Source organism: Xylocopa sonorina, chromosome 12, assembly GCF_050948175.1.
Source record: "Xylocopa sonorina isolate GNS202 chromosome 12, iyXylSono1_principal, whole genome shotgun sequence".
Lineage (NCBI taxonomy): Eukaryota > Metazoa > Arthropoda > Insecta > Hymenoptera > Apidae > Xylocopa > Xylocopa sonorina.
In genome coordinates this window covers 6,528,344-6,543,644 of record NC_135204.1, presented here as the reverse complement: position 1 = coordinate 6,543,644, position 15,301 = coordinate 6,528,344, and the positions used below count along the sequence as shown (strand labels likewise).

General features: G+C 43.4%; 1 protein-coding gene across 9 annotated transcripts in view; it reads right to left on the bottom strand.

Moving 5' to 3' along the window:
- Positions 1 to 15,301, bottom strand: part of Ih (hyperpolarization activated cyclic nucleotide gated potassium channel Ih) — a 150,299-nt gene continuing 134,998 nt past the window's right edge. For 3 of the 9 annotated variants that reach the window (XM_076905937.1, XM_076905936.1, XM_076905941.1), the window contains 8 exons: positions 14,532 to 14,639; positions 5,450 to 5,599; positions 4,509 to 4,727; positions 4,158 to 4,304; positions 3,956 to 4,073; positions 3,414 to 3,702; positions 1,855 to 1,990; positions 1 to 1,484 (listed from right to left, as the gene is read on the bottom strand). In XM_076905937.1, coding sequence (XP_076762052.1) covers positions 1,338 to 1,484; positions 1,855 to 1,990; positions 3,414 to 3,702; positions 3,956 to 4,073; positions 4,158 to 4,304; positions 4,509 to 4,727; positions 5,450 to 5,599; positions 14,532 to 14,639 — 1,314 coding nt within the window. In that variant the 3' untranslated portion in view covers positions 1 to 1,337. Of the gene's footprint in view, positions 1,485 to 1,854; positions 1,991 to 3,413; positions 3,703 to 3,955; positions 4,074 to 4,157; positions 4,305 to 4,508; positions 4,728 to 5,449; positions 5,600 to 12,015; positions 12,227 to 14,531; positions 14,640 to 15,301 lie in introns of those variants that run through there. The other 6 variants (XM_076905939.1, XM_076905938.1, XM_076905943.1 and 3 more) reach the window with 4 other exon arrangements.

The window sequence follows — 15,301 nt, the reverse complement described above, 5'->3', positions numbered from 1 at the left end:
TCTCCTTGAAAATAAAGCAGGAGCCGTCTCGAAGAAGCGAGTTCCGAATTGTAGGCATGCTTCATCGAGATCTCGAAATTAGATTAGGTTATCCGCGATAAATGAGACATCTCTGGTTTTCTTCCCATCTTTCTCTCTTTCTCTCTCTCTCTCTGCGTCTTCCACGTGTCTTCCTTTCTCTGGTGACGCCCTTTCGATTGCCAGCTTCCGGATTAATCGCACACGTTTCCCTCCGCTTCTTCCCTTCATTTTCGATCACTATTCAACGATACGAAGCTAAAAGTTAAAACACGTTAACAAACTTATAACTGGAATACCTCTCCCTCGTTTCACGAGATACGTTCTCCATCCTGCACCCTCTTCAATTAGTCAATTGTCTTAGAAAAAACGAAAACAGAATCCTAATCGTTCGTGTGGTATATATGGTAGATTTATGCTCCCCCTTCTCTCCCCGTCTCTTTCCCCCCTGAAATTTCATCTCCCCCTATAGTGCGAAACGTCGGCTATATTTCATCAATTATTATTTTTTTTTTTTTTGCAAAATCACAGAGAATTTACGCATCGTTTAAACACTGCCGTTTTTTTTTCTTTTTTTATTTAGGATTTTTCTACCTATTATAGTCCACGATGGGCTACGTACGCTCTATAAATTTCTAGGCCTGCTCTTCGTCGTCGTTTAGGGGTCTTCCATCCGTCGTCGCAGTTCCGGGCCAGCTCCGACCTCTTCTGCGACGGCGTCGTCGATGAAGAAGACTCGCGGCAAGAATTAACGGCTCCGTGTTCTCCCATCGATGACACAGCGGAACCGTACGATTTCCTCGCCACCATCTCGAACCATTCCAACTGTCATGCAAAGCCTAAAGCTTCGAAGCTGCGCTCTAGTGCTCCTAGCGTTCCTGGTTCCACTCTAGTCCGTCGTTTCGTTCGGTTTATTGCTGTCGAGATCGAGCGTTCCGTTTCGTCGAGCAAGGTGGGAGTGGAGAGAAAAAAAAAAAAAAGAAAAATAAAACCGTTGGCTCTCCTCGAAACGAAGACTCCTTTCTCTGTGGACGCTGTGCCACCATCGGAGGACGTTTGGGATAACACCTCTCGCTGGCGATTTTACGCGTAGATTCTGGACTGGAACGTGTGCCGTCAGGTTATAATATAAGAAGGCGCTAGAAACCGATCGCTAGAAGACTACTGGCATGGCGTATATCTATGTATAGACTGCTTCTAGTGTAGCGTCCAGGATCTAGGCTTAAAACGGTCGCGAACGATCCGATCGACAGCGGAGTTGGCCGCTGTCGAGCATGGAGCCGTTAGTATCTCTCTGTATGCTAGTATAACGAGTGTCGTCATTGATACGAGTCCTTGTGGAAAGTGTCGCTCTTGTGGAAGATCCGTCGCCCCTCGCGGGAGAGCTCCTGACTCGCGAAATTGTTCTCAGACTTTGGTCTGGGTAATAGGCAAGCCGGAAGGGTCCTCAGCTCCATGCTGTGTACCTGGAATCGGGGAATCACGCGATTAATAAATGAACAACATGATTAGCCAGGTCAGAATTAGCAACTTCGAATGAATTCTTCAATATCGTTTCTATCTTCTTGCTTCTCTGCTTAGCTATGCGAATATTACGTGAATACGAGACATTTCAGTTCCTTAATGAAACCATTGCAAGTTCTAATCACCTGGCGATTAGCAAACCGCAGTACTTTCATTCGTTATGGTCGATGCAAGTCTGATTGCTCTGCGCCAGGCGCATAGAGACATATATCTTTAATGTTTCGTTGCGAAGAGGTAAAGCAAGACAGGATTTGCTATTTATGCATTATTTTTCATTGTGAGAATAGTGTTGACACTTTAAATTGATCTTACCGATTCCTCGCTGGCGCTAGCGTGCGCAGCTTGCTCCGCGAGCGCGTTCACAACTGCGTTTATCGTTTTCGACTCGCTGCCGAGGTCCTCCTCCCGGTGGGTGACCAGATTCGGGTTCTTCCCGATTTTGTTCAACCTACAGGGAAAGCATAATTAAGCGTAGGGAATGTCGCATGGAACACAACCAACGATTATTCACATCGATCGACTTACAAACCGTTTAGCAGTACAGGTATTCCCTAAAAAATCGAACGTGATTATCTCGCCACGACTTGTAACAGAGTTGTATTATTCGTCTCTAATACCACTTGCACCGCTAAAGGTTTCAGAATGTGAGGTTACAAGACTGAGGTAAAAGAAAGTCAGTAGCTTTGAAAGGTGCCCCGCAGAATCACATTTTGTGAGTGCTTGTACCTTAATTGTTTCAATCTCTCTTATATAAAAAAAGAAAAAAAACAAATACAGTGAAATTAGTAATAGTAAAATAAAGAGTTTAACTTCTTTTTTCTGGTTTACTGTCATTTTGTATCAAGGGGTTAAATCGTTCAGTGTTATAAGAACTCAAAATATATCATATAAAATGTACAACGAAAGCTGACTTGGAACAAAAATAATTTCAGTGCAGAGAAATAATATAAAATGTTAAGGAAATCGCTACGTAAAATATTTTAAATGGTGCTTCAAGTTGTTCGAGGTAATCGATCAGAAGAAATGTACTTTTTTACTAAAGAAAATGAAAAGAAGAAAATGTGACTCTGCGGAGATGCGGCAAAACCGAGAATCCAGAACTCATTTATAAAAATATGTTTGCAAACTTATGAATACAACATTACTATGTTCGTGAATGTGTCGAGAGTGTGGAAATTGTATTTTGTCGCGGTGTTTCAAGCTTTCTTCTTTCTTTTCGAACGCAGAACCCCCCGTTCGACCAGCGACACCCTTGGGCGGCAAGGTGGTCCCTCGTCGACCAGGCTAGCACGTGTCGACCAGAAAACGTCTTTGTTGTCCGTAAACCCTCTCAACTCATTGGGGACGTGTATGCAAATGATACACGTCCCCCTCGATCGCAAGTTAGTGCGCTTTTTCGTTGCAAAAACTTTCTCCCCAAGTAGAACACAAGATTCTGCACTGTCACGTTCAATAAGAGAGATTCTTCAATCGCAAAAAAGAACGGCGAGTCAAACAAGATTTTTCTCCATTTATATATTCTTTCGTGTGTATGTAAAGTGTATGTAAAAATAAGCACATCGTGTCGATACCAGCACAGATAAATACACAAGAGAAAAACTAGATCGTAACGACAAGAAGAAAAAAAAAGAGAAATAATAATAACAATAATAATAACAGTTAAGAAATGTCGAAGAGAGAAGCGATCATGAAATGTTCCCAGACAATAACAGTAGCAGTAACGATAATAGAAACAATAGAAATAATAGTAATAATAATGACTGATAGAACTCGCTTTGTCGGACAGTACACAATGTTCAACAAAATCAACATGGAAGTGGGAGTGATGATTGACATCTATTAGCACACCAACTCGATAGAACAAACCTAACCAAAGCTTATACCTCTCGGCGGCAACGCTTTCCATCGTTCTGCGCATTAACGGATACTGGTCCAGCACGGCGTTGAAGTGATCCACCGAGAGGCTGAAGAGATTGCAGTAGGTCTCTGCGCGTACGGACGCGACCCTCCTCGCGTTCGTCAGCAGGCAGATCTCGCCGAAGTACGAGCCGTCTGAGAGCGAGGTCGCGACCTCGCCGTTCGCCATCACGATATCGACAATGCCTTCTTGTATGAAGTACATTTTCGAGCCGATCGTACCTTCCTTGATGATGATATCACCTGGAAACCGCGGATCACCCGTCTCGATTAGCCTTTCTCTTTCTGTTAGGAACAAGTCAGCCTAACAACCTCAAAAGTAACATTTTTTTAATTACAATTTCTGTAATCTGAGAAAAAGATTGGATGGAGCTTTTAAAAGCTTCTCTAAAGCTGTTCTAAATTCTACAGTTTTAGAGTTTAACGCGTCGTTTGAGGCTTCAGAAAGATCAGAGGGTGGTCGTTGTTTCTAACGATGGTAGGAAATCGTGGGTACCTGGCTGGAAGACTTCGTATCTCAGTTTGGTAACTACATCCGAGACAAAGTTCGAATCGGCGTTGGCAAAGAATGGCACGGACGCGACTAACGATCTGCAGTTGTAGTTGATCACATCCTGAAACGAAGCGGAAGCGCGTTAGAGTATTGCGGGGATCGACGGAAATTGATAGACCGTGGCCACCCCCGTTCCGGCTCGTACTTCTCTTAGTTTCTCCGAGAGCTCTCCAAGGATCAATTCCTCGTCGAAGAACTTGCCCTGGTAACGGTGCTCGAAGTACTCCGTGATCCTCTGTCTCATTTCTCGTGGCAACTTTCGATAGGCCATGTATTCCTCTACTTGTTTCACCTGGTTCATGGAGAAATCATTAGTTCGTTACTTCCACGACGATCTTAGATACCTGAACGAAAGCTAGGACTTATAAAACGATGCGCAGCCAAAGTTTAAGCAACTCGATACGCGTCGCAAGAAATATTCCGACTCTATTGAAAGTGATATCCGATGAAAGCCAGAAAGGATTTGTTGGTACTTCATTGTCTGCGCGGTAAATACCTTCTCACGGTATTGTCTTCTGGAGGAATCGAGTGACTGAATGAGATTAGTCGCGTGTCCGAGGAAAAGTGCGTAACAGGTAGCCCCGCTGATCATGCTGAGCATAGTGAGCCACATGTCGGTCAGGGACTGCGGTGGAAACCTTCCGTATCCTATGCATAGCATATGCGACATGGCCTTGAATAGGGCCCATGAGTATTGTTCCAGCCAAAACGAGTCCTGGAAAAAATTACGAGACTCTATCTATCTACTTTCCACTTTCGCAACGACAATCACAATTTTTCTCTTAGCGGGCAGCCTTTCTTTTTTGGTATTATTGTTGTCGCTGAAAATCAGTCTAAGAGGTCTTTGGTTCCGTCCCACTCTCTCGCAAGAGCACCTTAAATTAGGGGGATGGAAACAGAATGGACTCATTAGAGAAGGAAAGGCCATTACCGGTGGAAAAGAATTTCGAAGCTAAAAGGAAGGGCTTAGGGCTTCTTTTCTTGTTCTACAGAGGCACGCATTGTACTTCATTCTTTCAAGCTTCTCATTTCTGAAGAGGGATCAGTTGTAGGTATGGCAAAAAATGATGAGAAGTGGAAGGAAACTTTGGAAATTTCTTATTGTGTGCCTTGGTCTCCCAATATTCTTCACTGGATCTCTTCGAGGAGACAGTCGCTCGCGATATTCTCTGAAGTGTATTCAGAACGTGAAAAAAAATCTTTGTTTCGCCAATGTGATTTTTTCATAAGGATTAAATGCATTGTCTCATTAAACCCAGAGGATATTAAAAATTACAGTACCTAACTCTGGAAATTATATGTCGCCATGTTGTTCTGAAAGAAAATTGTCATGTCGCTTCGTTGGGATGGAAATGAGTTTGCAGTGTGATTAATTAACCCCTGAAAGGACTATAACGGTTGTCGTACGTCGAGTGAATAGTTCTTGGAGGTACTTACTTGTAATTCATTGATGGCGACCCATGAGTTACTAGGAAACCCTTGGAGCATTGGGACCAGGAATTGCAGGCAGCCACTCCAGTGGCCGATTAGGAGCATCATGCAAATCAGGTTAAAAATCCGCATGAACACCGACGCCATATTCAGGAACTGCCAACAACAACGACAGAGGTTTATTCTCGTGTCAGCCCCGAGTTCAGGGACGTCTTTCACAGTTCAGTTAAAAACTTCTCTCGTTATCCAAAGCTCCGGTTGCGTAGTGTACAGCAAATAAGCGAGTGTTGCACAAAAACGCGTCAAATATTAATTCACTGAACACATTGTCCAAAATAAACTATATCATAGTGATTATTATCCAAAGTCTGAGTCAAGGGCCAAGTAAACTACCTGACGTTGCGACGTTCAGACCCGAGGTTGTCGTCTTTACCATTAACGTTACACCTTCTATCGATTGAACATTGAAAAGATTGTTGAATCTATGAGAAATGTTGGACGATTGGGTCTTTTTCTCTTTTTCCTTTTTCAATTGAAAGAGCAAGATGAAGTTTCGGATCTGAACTCGAACGATCTCAGTGTCTTTTATTTCCTAAGTAGTCTTCGCTGTTCATACTTCCGGGTTTCAGTTTTCAGTTCAAAAAGCATGCTACATTAGAAAATACGCATCACGTGGCACACAAAAGAACAAGTCAATGTAACCTAAAAAACGTTTATAATAATGATTACTCTACGAATGCTCTAACAGAAGGAACAGAAAAATTGTATATAATATATATATATATTTATGTATGTATATATGTACGTATCAGTCATTTGCACTGGTCAGGCCAAGATTCTCAGACCCGCTTATGGGCCGGACCTGTTCAGGGCAAGTTCTGTCGCTCGTTTGGACACTGAACAAATCACTCGTGCTCGATCGATCGAGACGTGAACTGCAGACTGTTCGGCTGAACAGTGCGCCATAAGCACGATATGGGAATCCGAGTCCTCGCTAAGAGAAAAAGCTGGGGGACGCAGAAACCATTCTGAGGGGTAGAGAGCTTATTTTTTCAATTTCGTCACATTTTCTCTATTTTACGAATAACATTGGATTCCGTTGGGGTGAGAAAAGCTGTTCACAATTATTGGAATTATAGCGCTCTTCTCGTTCGATTCCCAGTTTTAATTTGATTTGTTCAATTTTACGAACATGAGGAAGTTTGTCAAAATTTTGTTTAAATATTAATTAATCAAAGTATTCGAATAATCATGAACAGTGCGTGCGTAATTCGCACGAAGGAAACTAAAATGGTAGAAATTTAATACATAACATTTGAACTGGAATTTCCGGGGAAAAGATTAGACGACGCTCTCCAAAACCACAGCCATATTATTTTTCTCAAATTCCACGGATAGCCTCTCGCTCGCAACGAGACATGACTCAGCTGGTGTTTGACCAGAGCGATTTGAAAAATTTGAAAAATGTCCGTGGAACACGGGAATCCCACATAAACCCCGGCGATTAACTCCTCGATACATTCCTCGGCTAGTATTTGCTCTTGAAACGAAATCTGAGATGGTTGGCCGCGATTCTCATTCGCGCGTCTCGTCCCTTCGCCTTCGAGAAGAGAGTCGAACCACGACGCTGCTAATTATGCGTACAGCCATAAAGAGGTTTCCACCCCAGATCGATTAAAGATTCATTAGGGACACAGGAAGAACGGAGAGCGAAACGCGCGATCGTTTTTCCATTCGAAACGCGCGCGCCAAGTCGAAATTTCCCGGCGAGGGTATCGTTTATCGAATTATTCATGCAACTCGATCGGGACGGAACTTCGACGAGCTGGATTTGAATTTCAGAACGAGGAACGAAGCCATGCTGGCCGCGTTTTTCATTGCGTGCCGCGCGCAGAATACCACGAGAATTATTTACGGCTGCTCGATCGGCATTATTAATGAATCGACGCGTGTTTCTTTTTATTTACGAGCTGTTTGTGCGGTAAACAGGCGGGCTGACATCGATTTTTCTAAGGAGAGCCGTGCGCCAGCGAATAAAAATGGCGTTGCGGATGGCGTTTCCGTTTCTCGAAAGTACCGCAGAACTTCGTTTGTACGAGGAAACCTTAGTTTTCGTTGCTACGATTAATTCATTCCTTAAGGTCCTGGATTTTTTTAAGTTTTCGTCAAACATTGGTAATTGCGAACTGTTCACCTTAAATAAAACAGTAACGTATACTAGCATCCTAACTAAATTAAAAGTAGAAGAACAATGGACTTAAAACTCTTGATACCTTAGGGTTCCATTGAAACAAACTAATATAAAATGTTAATTCATCGTCACTGTACATTTCTTTGTTCGCTCGAAAAGTAATCACTGATTGCCTACAATTTTTCATTCCAACGAATGAAACGGATGCATAATTACCATAAATGCGTTACTCCAGCGCAGAGAAAACAATGCGGTACTAAGAAAAAAAAAAAAGGAACAAAAAATATATGCATACACAGCAACGCAAATTTCAAGTCACACGACATCGTGGGAAGCTAGAAAATATAAATTAATTGAACCAAACGAGTACCACTCCACAGACCTCTCTACGCAGTGCCATGAATTTCATTAGCAAATAGACAAACGAAGTTCCGTAGCGTACGAGCAAGCTTCTGCCGCTTTTTCGACGGTTTCCCGCTCTTTCCCCGAAATCCAGCAGTTTAAAATCAAATGAACGAAAAAAAGGAGGAACAGTGAAATGATTCGAAGAAAGAAAAAAAAAGGGAAAAAAAGGACAAGATAACCCAATTAGCGATTAGTCTGGCTCTCTAAAGTCCCATCAAGAGTGCTCTCCGCGGCCCTCGATCGATCCAGGGGCTAAAGTCTAAGGATCTGTTTCAGGGTTTCGATGATGTGCGTATCGTGTGTATGTACAGCACACGTACTGCAGCGTGCGCGCGCGTGTTTCGCTTTTGAAAACGCGCGCGCGCACGCCAATGTATGCCTGATCGCGGATAACGATCTGTGACCGCGTAATCCGTGGTCGATCCGGCACAACTTTTTCAATTTAGACCAGCAATGGCCCGATACTCGGCCAACGATCCACGAGATTAGAGTTTTCATCGATGCTCCGATTTTAACACCTTCAGGAACTTCCTCGATCCCTTCTCGTTGTCGTGAGGATCGATACACGCTATCTGTGGTAGCTGATAACATCAGAGTGCTGGTGGGACGATTTAATGGGTGAAATTGTAGTACGAATCGTTTCTTCATTATTAATTAGGGGGTGGAATGCTAGTACTTCACGCGCGTGGCCTTGAACGTGGTCATCATCAGTGCCTTTTACCTTGTACCTCGCGCTACGCTTTTCCTTATAGTCGGTTGTTTAATTATAGTACTGCGTCGATTTAAGAATTCAGAATAATACACTACGCTCCACACTGGTGGACTTATTAATAGAATCAGGTTCTTCGTAGTTGGTTTCCAGGCTACTTAAGAGTGTAGAAAAAAACTAAACGTGAATTCCAGTCTGGTATGCGATTATCCGTAATTTATCATCAATCAGCGTAGTTTTTATTCGCGTTTTTTTTTTAATCGCGATAATAACAGGCGGTACAAAAATAATCGTCAGCTGTTAGAAACTATGATTCATCTCATATTTTATTCAGGAACAGTACTATAAAATAGTAAGAATTCTTATATTATGTAATAGTTTAGATTACGCAACGAACGTAGTACTACGAGATTGACTGAATTCTGTAGGAAGTGTTATTCCATATGATCGACGATTGCTCATAGAAAAAGGTGCAGCGCTGTTACGAAGGTCACTGGATTTAGACTGTTCGAGGTCATCGTTCCTCTCGCACTCTCTCTCATATATCTCTCATTTTGGGCAAAACTGCAAAGTTAAAATGCTCCAATCCAAACTACCCCGATATAGTGTTCAAGGGTGAGAGCACAGCGATCGATTCGCAAAACAAAACCGCAATAGCGCGATTTCTTGTGATCCCAGCATCGCAGGTGAACCGAATCACAAAGCAAGATCGATTCAGTTTGAAGAGGAACGTAATATCCACAGATAGCGTGTGCCAACGCGCGCAGAGGCCTCAACGACGAGGTCTACGACAGAGGACCCATGGACGTTCTCCGTTAAATCGGGACCGCGGATCCGAATATCGGGCAATCGCGGTGTCATCGATCTCGAAATCGAATGGCGAAGTCGACGACGAGATGATATCCAGCAACGTGCTCGATCGATCAAAGGAATGCCGGGGCATCGATCTTTGTTGGTCCACCGTTAGGAGCGTCGAGGAGCACGTTTCAGGTACCACGTGGGCCGTCAATGTGATCCGTAGGAATCCTGGAATCGCCATTCGATCTCGACGCAGAACGCACAGAATCCGGCTAATTAACGGCTGTAGAATGGAAACGGCGCGTCTCACTACATCATGATTCAGTATCCATGATGGCTGATAAGTCGCGGTGTATTGTTTCTGCGCCTACTGGACAGTACGGGTAGAAAACAGGGCGATGAGAACTTACTGCTAGACCACAACTAGTGTCAATACATTACCTGGCATTGTAACGGAACAAAACAAGAATAAAAAATAAACGAATCAAAGGAACATCATATATATATATGTCATGCTGTACACATACACGCACACGCGCGCGCTATACGCGGCATGGAGACACGGATACAAACGGCACACAACGATACCACGACCAGATTTTGCTTTTCCTTCCTTCTTTTTTTTCCCCCTTGTTACTGTTTGTTTTCGTTGCACAACGCGAGATTGTTATACATACGCTCCTGTTTTAATGCACGTGGATACGTACACTATTCACGCATGGGAGCGCGCGCACAGTGGATATGCATACGCATGGTTCGAGTCATTCAGTAAACAAAAGAAGAGAGAAAAAAAAAGGAAAAAAGATAACGAGACACAAACAAAGGAACGATATACATGTACATATACATTGAAGTAACTGAACATCCAACCTTCTGTTCTACAAGAGACAGTCACAAGTCCATTTAAAAAAGACGAAAGCGTTGTCGTAACACAACTTTTCGCGGGTAAATAAATGATACAGCTAGATGATCAATGAGTGGTCAAGTACAAGTAACGATGGCGTTTGTAATATTGTACAAGCACGCGATCCGCGCGCGCGCGCGAGACGACGCTTGGTAATGAGCGCGCGCGCGGCTCGCGTACAGGTGTGGCAACAGCGTTACTAATCAACGAAATTAACGAACACAGAAACTAACAAGGAGAGAAAAACGAACAAACGCAAACGATAACTGAACAAACCTGGACAGAGACGGCAACGAAAGTAAAAAACCAAAAAAAAAAAGGAGGACAGAACAACAGAAAGAGAACAAACAGGAGAATCAAAAACAGAAAAAAGTCAAACGAGGCACCGACAGTCGTCATCAGGGAGACGACCGATCGTCGATTGGGGGCTGAACGTTCTCCAGTGCGACGTTCACGTGAAGGGACAGACGGGGACCAACAACGAACAAAACCAAACACAATAAATCGATCAAACAAACGAACATAAATGATAAGTCGACGGTACAGACAAAACGCGACACGGAACGGAAAAGAAGGCACGATAAAAAGAACGAAAAACAACAGAAAAAATGATAGAGAGAGATAGAGAAAGAGAGAGAGAGAATGAGAGACAGAGAGGAAGAGAAAGATAGAGTTAGAAAGAGAGAGAAAGAGAGACAGATAGTGAGGAAGATAGACAGAGAGAGCGAGAGACAGAGAACGTAAAAGAAACGCCAGCTGCCAAGTCAAATAATTATTAAGCGGCGAAAAAAGCCAGGCTCTAAAGCAACGAGAAGCAAGCCACCTCTTCCTCTCGCTATCGTTTCATTTTTTCCATTTCTCTTTTTTTTTTTCAAACTGCTTTTTTTTTTAACGCTATGGTCTTTCCTGTTTCTCTGCTTGCCTGCTTGCAGCCACACAACAGATAGCCAGCCAGTATCACAAAGGGGTGCATTTTTCTTCGCCAAGAAGCAACAGAGGCTCAAGGGGTTACCGAGTGGTGGGTGAGAGAGATTGGTAGGAGCGAGAGAGATGTTTGGGGTAAAGGTCGCAGAGCAGAGCGGCTGCGGTGGAGTAGCGAGCTCCTCTACTCCTCATACAATGCGCCCTAATTGTTATTCCGTTTCCTTTCTGCTTCGTTTCATTTCCGTTTTCGTTACTCTCATCTAGGGAAAAAGAACACCGTTGCGCCTCGTACAACGGCGGGCGGGTGGGGTGGGCGTAGGAGAAATGGGGCGGATGGTTCGAGGTGGTTGCAGGTGGTTCTCTCCGGCGGTGGGTTCTCATGAAGATAGCTAGCGATGGGCTCGACACGCTTCGAATCGCCTCGAATCACTATAGACGCGCGTGACGCGAGTCTCGAATCGCTTGGAATGCTTTTACAGCGCCCTGAAGATTCTCGATCTATATATATACACACACATATACCTTATGCATAGATATATAGAGGAACGTCCCTGGAAGCGTTCGTGTTCTCAGGGTGGTTTTATTCGAATTGGAATCGGATAGAGTTCTGTATACGCATGAGAAGAAGTTCTTCCTTGGGAAGAGTAACATAGTGTGCGAGGATACTTACAGAAAGTATTAAATTGATTAGTTCATGGTAGAACGTGATATACTGAAAGAATAGTTAATTAGTCTCCGTTTGTATGGTGGATTCGTCGAGACGTATGTGAATTCTGTTATTGATCGTAGGACAGTTACGGAAAAATGTTGGTTTAACGTTACCTATCCGTTAATCACTTGTTTTTGATATATCTGAAAAGAAAGGGCCAGTTATTGTGACAGTATTAACCTCAAGAATTCGGTACACATACAGTACAACATTGACTTACTCTAAATAGAAAAGGATGAATATCTCCTTCTACCTTCTACTGCTACTACTACTACTTTCTTTATTATCTACGTTCTTTTCAAATGTATCAGGCCATAAAATAACCAGTTACTGTTTCACTTTCGACTAATCTTGCAAAACGAAAAGTAACGTGTACAGACTGTCTTGCGATCGTTGGTAGAGAACTCAAGAGATGATTCTACAGTCCAAAATAAGACAAAAATCGAGAAGAAAGAAGTTTTATCGAAGGCTTCATTTTCGAGAGAAATGACTTTGAAAATTAAAAAAGTTAACGTGCAGCAACGTGGCACACATTTTAAAAGTCATTTTTCTCGAAAAGAAAGCTTCCTACGCAATTTTCTTATTCTTGACTTTCGTCTCGGTTTGGATAGAAGAATCATCCCCTAAACTTTCACAAGTACCGAGCACCCGGTATATCCAGCAGTTGAATCGCGTCTGAACCTACGATATATCCAAAAAGTTGCAAGGCTTCGCGTTACTAGAACGTCTTTGGATCTCTTTCGAACCCCGTCTAGAGACTTTTTGTCGAATCCCCAACGTCCCCAGGCATCCGAAGCAATTCGAGCGGCGTCGCGCGGTCACGGAGAGTACTCGCGTGAACCCGGAGCAGAGTGAGTCGACCGCCCATCGCTAACAGCGGGCACAGTGTGCGATTTTGCAACAAAGCGACAGAGAAGGGACGCCCAATCAACGTGCGCTCGTTTCCAAAGGATCGTGCACACCGTCTAGCGATCAAAAAAGCGTGTCAAAAGAGACAGTGCGTGGACAGTGGGCATATGGTATAGAGAGCGGGGCCGTCTGTTCTTCTGGCCCGTCGGATCAAACCGTACCATGGAACTAGACGGGGAAAACTCGTACACGGACAATTTGGCGGTGTTGAGAAAGTCGTCTGGGACACCATGAGACGGTAGGTCGAGGGTAATCTCAGATGGAGCGTTAGAAGACAGAAAGAGAGACAGATAGCAGGTCCCAGATAGGAACAGAAGACTAGTCACGTTGTGAATATCGTGGGAACGGGGACTGAGACGTGGATGGTGACAAATCGGTTCGGATCAATCGGTTAGCAGAGATCGTGACAGACAGAGAAGAGTAGAAAGAGGAAGATTGAAAGAGACAGAGAGACAGATAAGTAAACAGAGAAAGAGAAAGAGAGAAATAGAGAGGAAGGATCCACGAATAGTCGATTGCATCTCTACGTGAAGTCGTTTGCTTCGTCGCGATACAGTTGGAACATTTTCAAGTCTCTTTTTATTTTTCTTTTTTTTTTTCACGCACGGGGACGAGTAGCTCGCTAACTTCGACAACGAGATGACGGATCGTCTCGAGAACGAGTCAGAGAGAATCAGCTCCGGCTTTCTCGAGAGCAATGAGTCTTTTTCTACAATTTTCTCCATTATTCATCATTTAAAAAACGTATATGAATATATTTAATCACGATTTGGACTTGGTCGGTGAAGTTTCTCTAAAAGGTATATATTCATATATATATATATATAGTAACATCACACATAATATCTATGTGTGCATGTATAATATATATATATAGATACGATAAAATACACTTTGGTACTTTCTCATCGCTAGGCGGGTGCCGATGGTGAATGTATAAGAAGCATAGCCTATTGCTGCGGGTAATATGTAATGTATAATGCGGCGGAAAAGTAGAAGCGAATGTTTGTAATAAACCAACGAGCCAATCAGCGTACAGCTCCTGCGTCCAGCCTCCTCGTGATCGCTCTTCCTGTTCCACGAGACATCGATCGAACGACACACGGCTGACTCTCCTTTTTCTCACTGTTCGTGCTCTCTTCCTTCGTTCGATTCACCGCGCGCAGCCGACTTCCAGCGAGTCGTACCGGTTCGTTTTCACGGCTTTGACTGGCTTTACGATAGGGATCGATTTATCGTCGATTGAACACACGGCGCGAGAACGAGGCGGGTTCGCGAAGTGCGATGCGATTTTCGATTCCGTGCGACGGTTCGACGTCACCGTGTTTGTGCACGGTGATTCGTTGCGTTTTTTTTTTTTTTTTTTGCTCTCTTTTCGTCGCTTCGATCGGGGAGAACGAGACAGGGCGGGCAGAGTCGGCGTGGTTCGCTCGAGTCTCATGAAAACGGGACCGAAGGTGGTCTCGAGGCGGGTTCGACGACGACTCGCGAACCCCGAGCGGACGCGAGCTCGCGCGTTTTTCGTTAAGGGCGGGTTACCTTAAAAATAAGGTCGCTTTTGCTGAAACCGGACTTCTTTTTACTCATATTGTCAGAACTTAGGCGCCCCCTCCGCTCAGTGCGTTTTTTTTGTAGGTTCTGCAATATCTAGAAACAAAAGAAAGCGGGACATAGCAAGACGTAGTAAGAAAAGGGCCAAAAGGTTATCAAGAGATTCGTAATAAAGAGTAGAGTTTCGAAAGATAGAGAGAAAGAGAGAGAAAGAGAGAGAGAGAGAGTGAGAGAGAGAGATAGTGAGGGGGAAAGTGTGTGAAAAAAGAGAAAGAGAGAAATATACAGAAAGAGATAGAGATAGAGAGACAGATTGATAAACGGAAGAACGTAAGAAGATAGAGAAAAAGGAAGTAAAGAAACGTCGTCGAAATGGTAGCGGAGAACGAAAGAACTGGTCAATTTCTCTTTTTCTTTTTCATAATCGTCGTATACGTTCTCGTTGTTGCTGTACAAATTGTTTAAAAGTAGACAGAAGTAGAGACAGATATATATATATAAATATTCAAGTGTGACAGAGATAGAGAAAGAGAGAGAAAGAGAAAGAGAGAGAGAAAGAGAGGGAGCAGAAAACAGAAGGAGCAAGATCGGTTCAGGTCACAGGAGTTCAAGTTCCTTTTGTTCCTTCCTTTACTTTTTTTTTTCAAATTTCCTTTACTCTTTCCTTTAGTTCTTATCATTCCATTTCTTAATCTTTTCCTTTTCTATTTTCGTTCTCTATTTTCGTTCTCTCGTTCGGCACGGAAACAGATCCCATA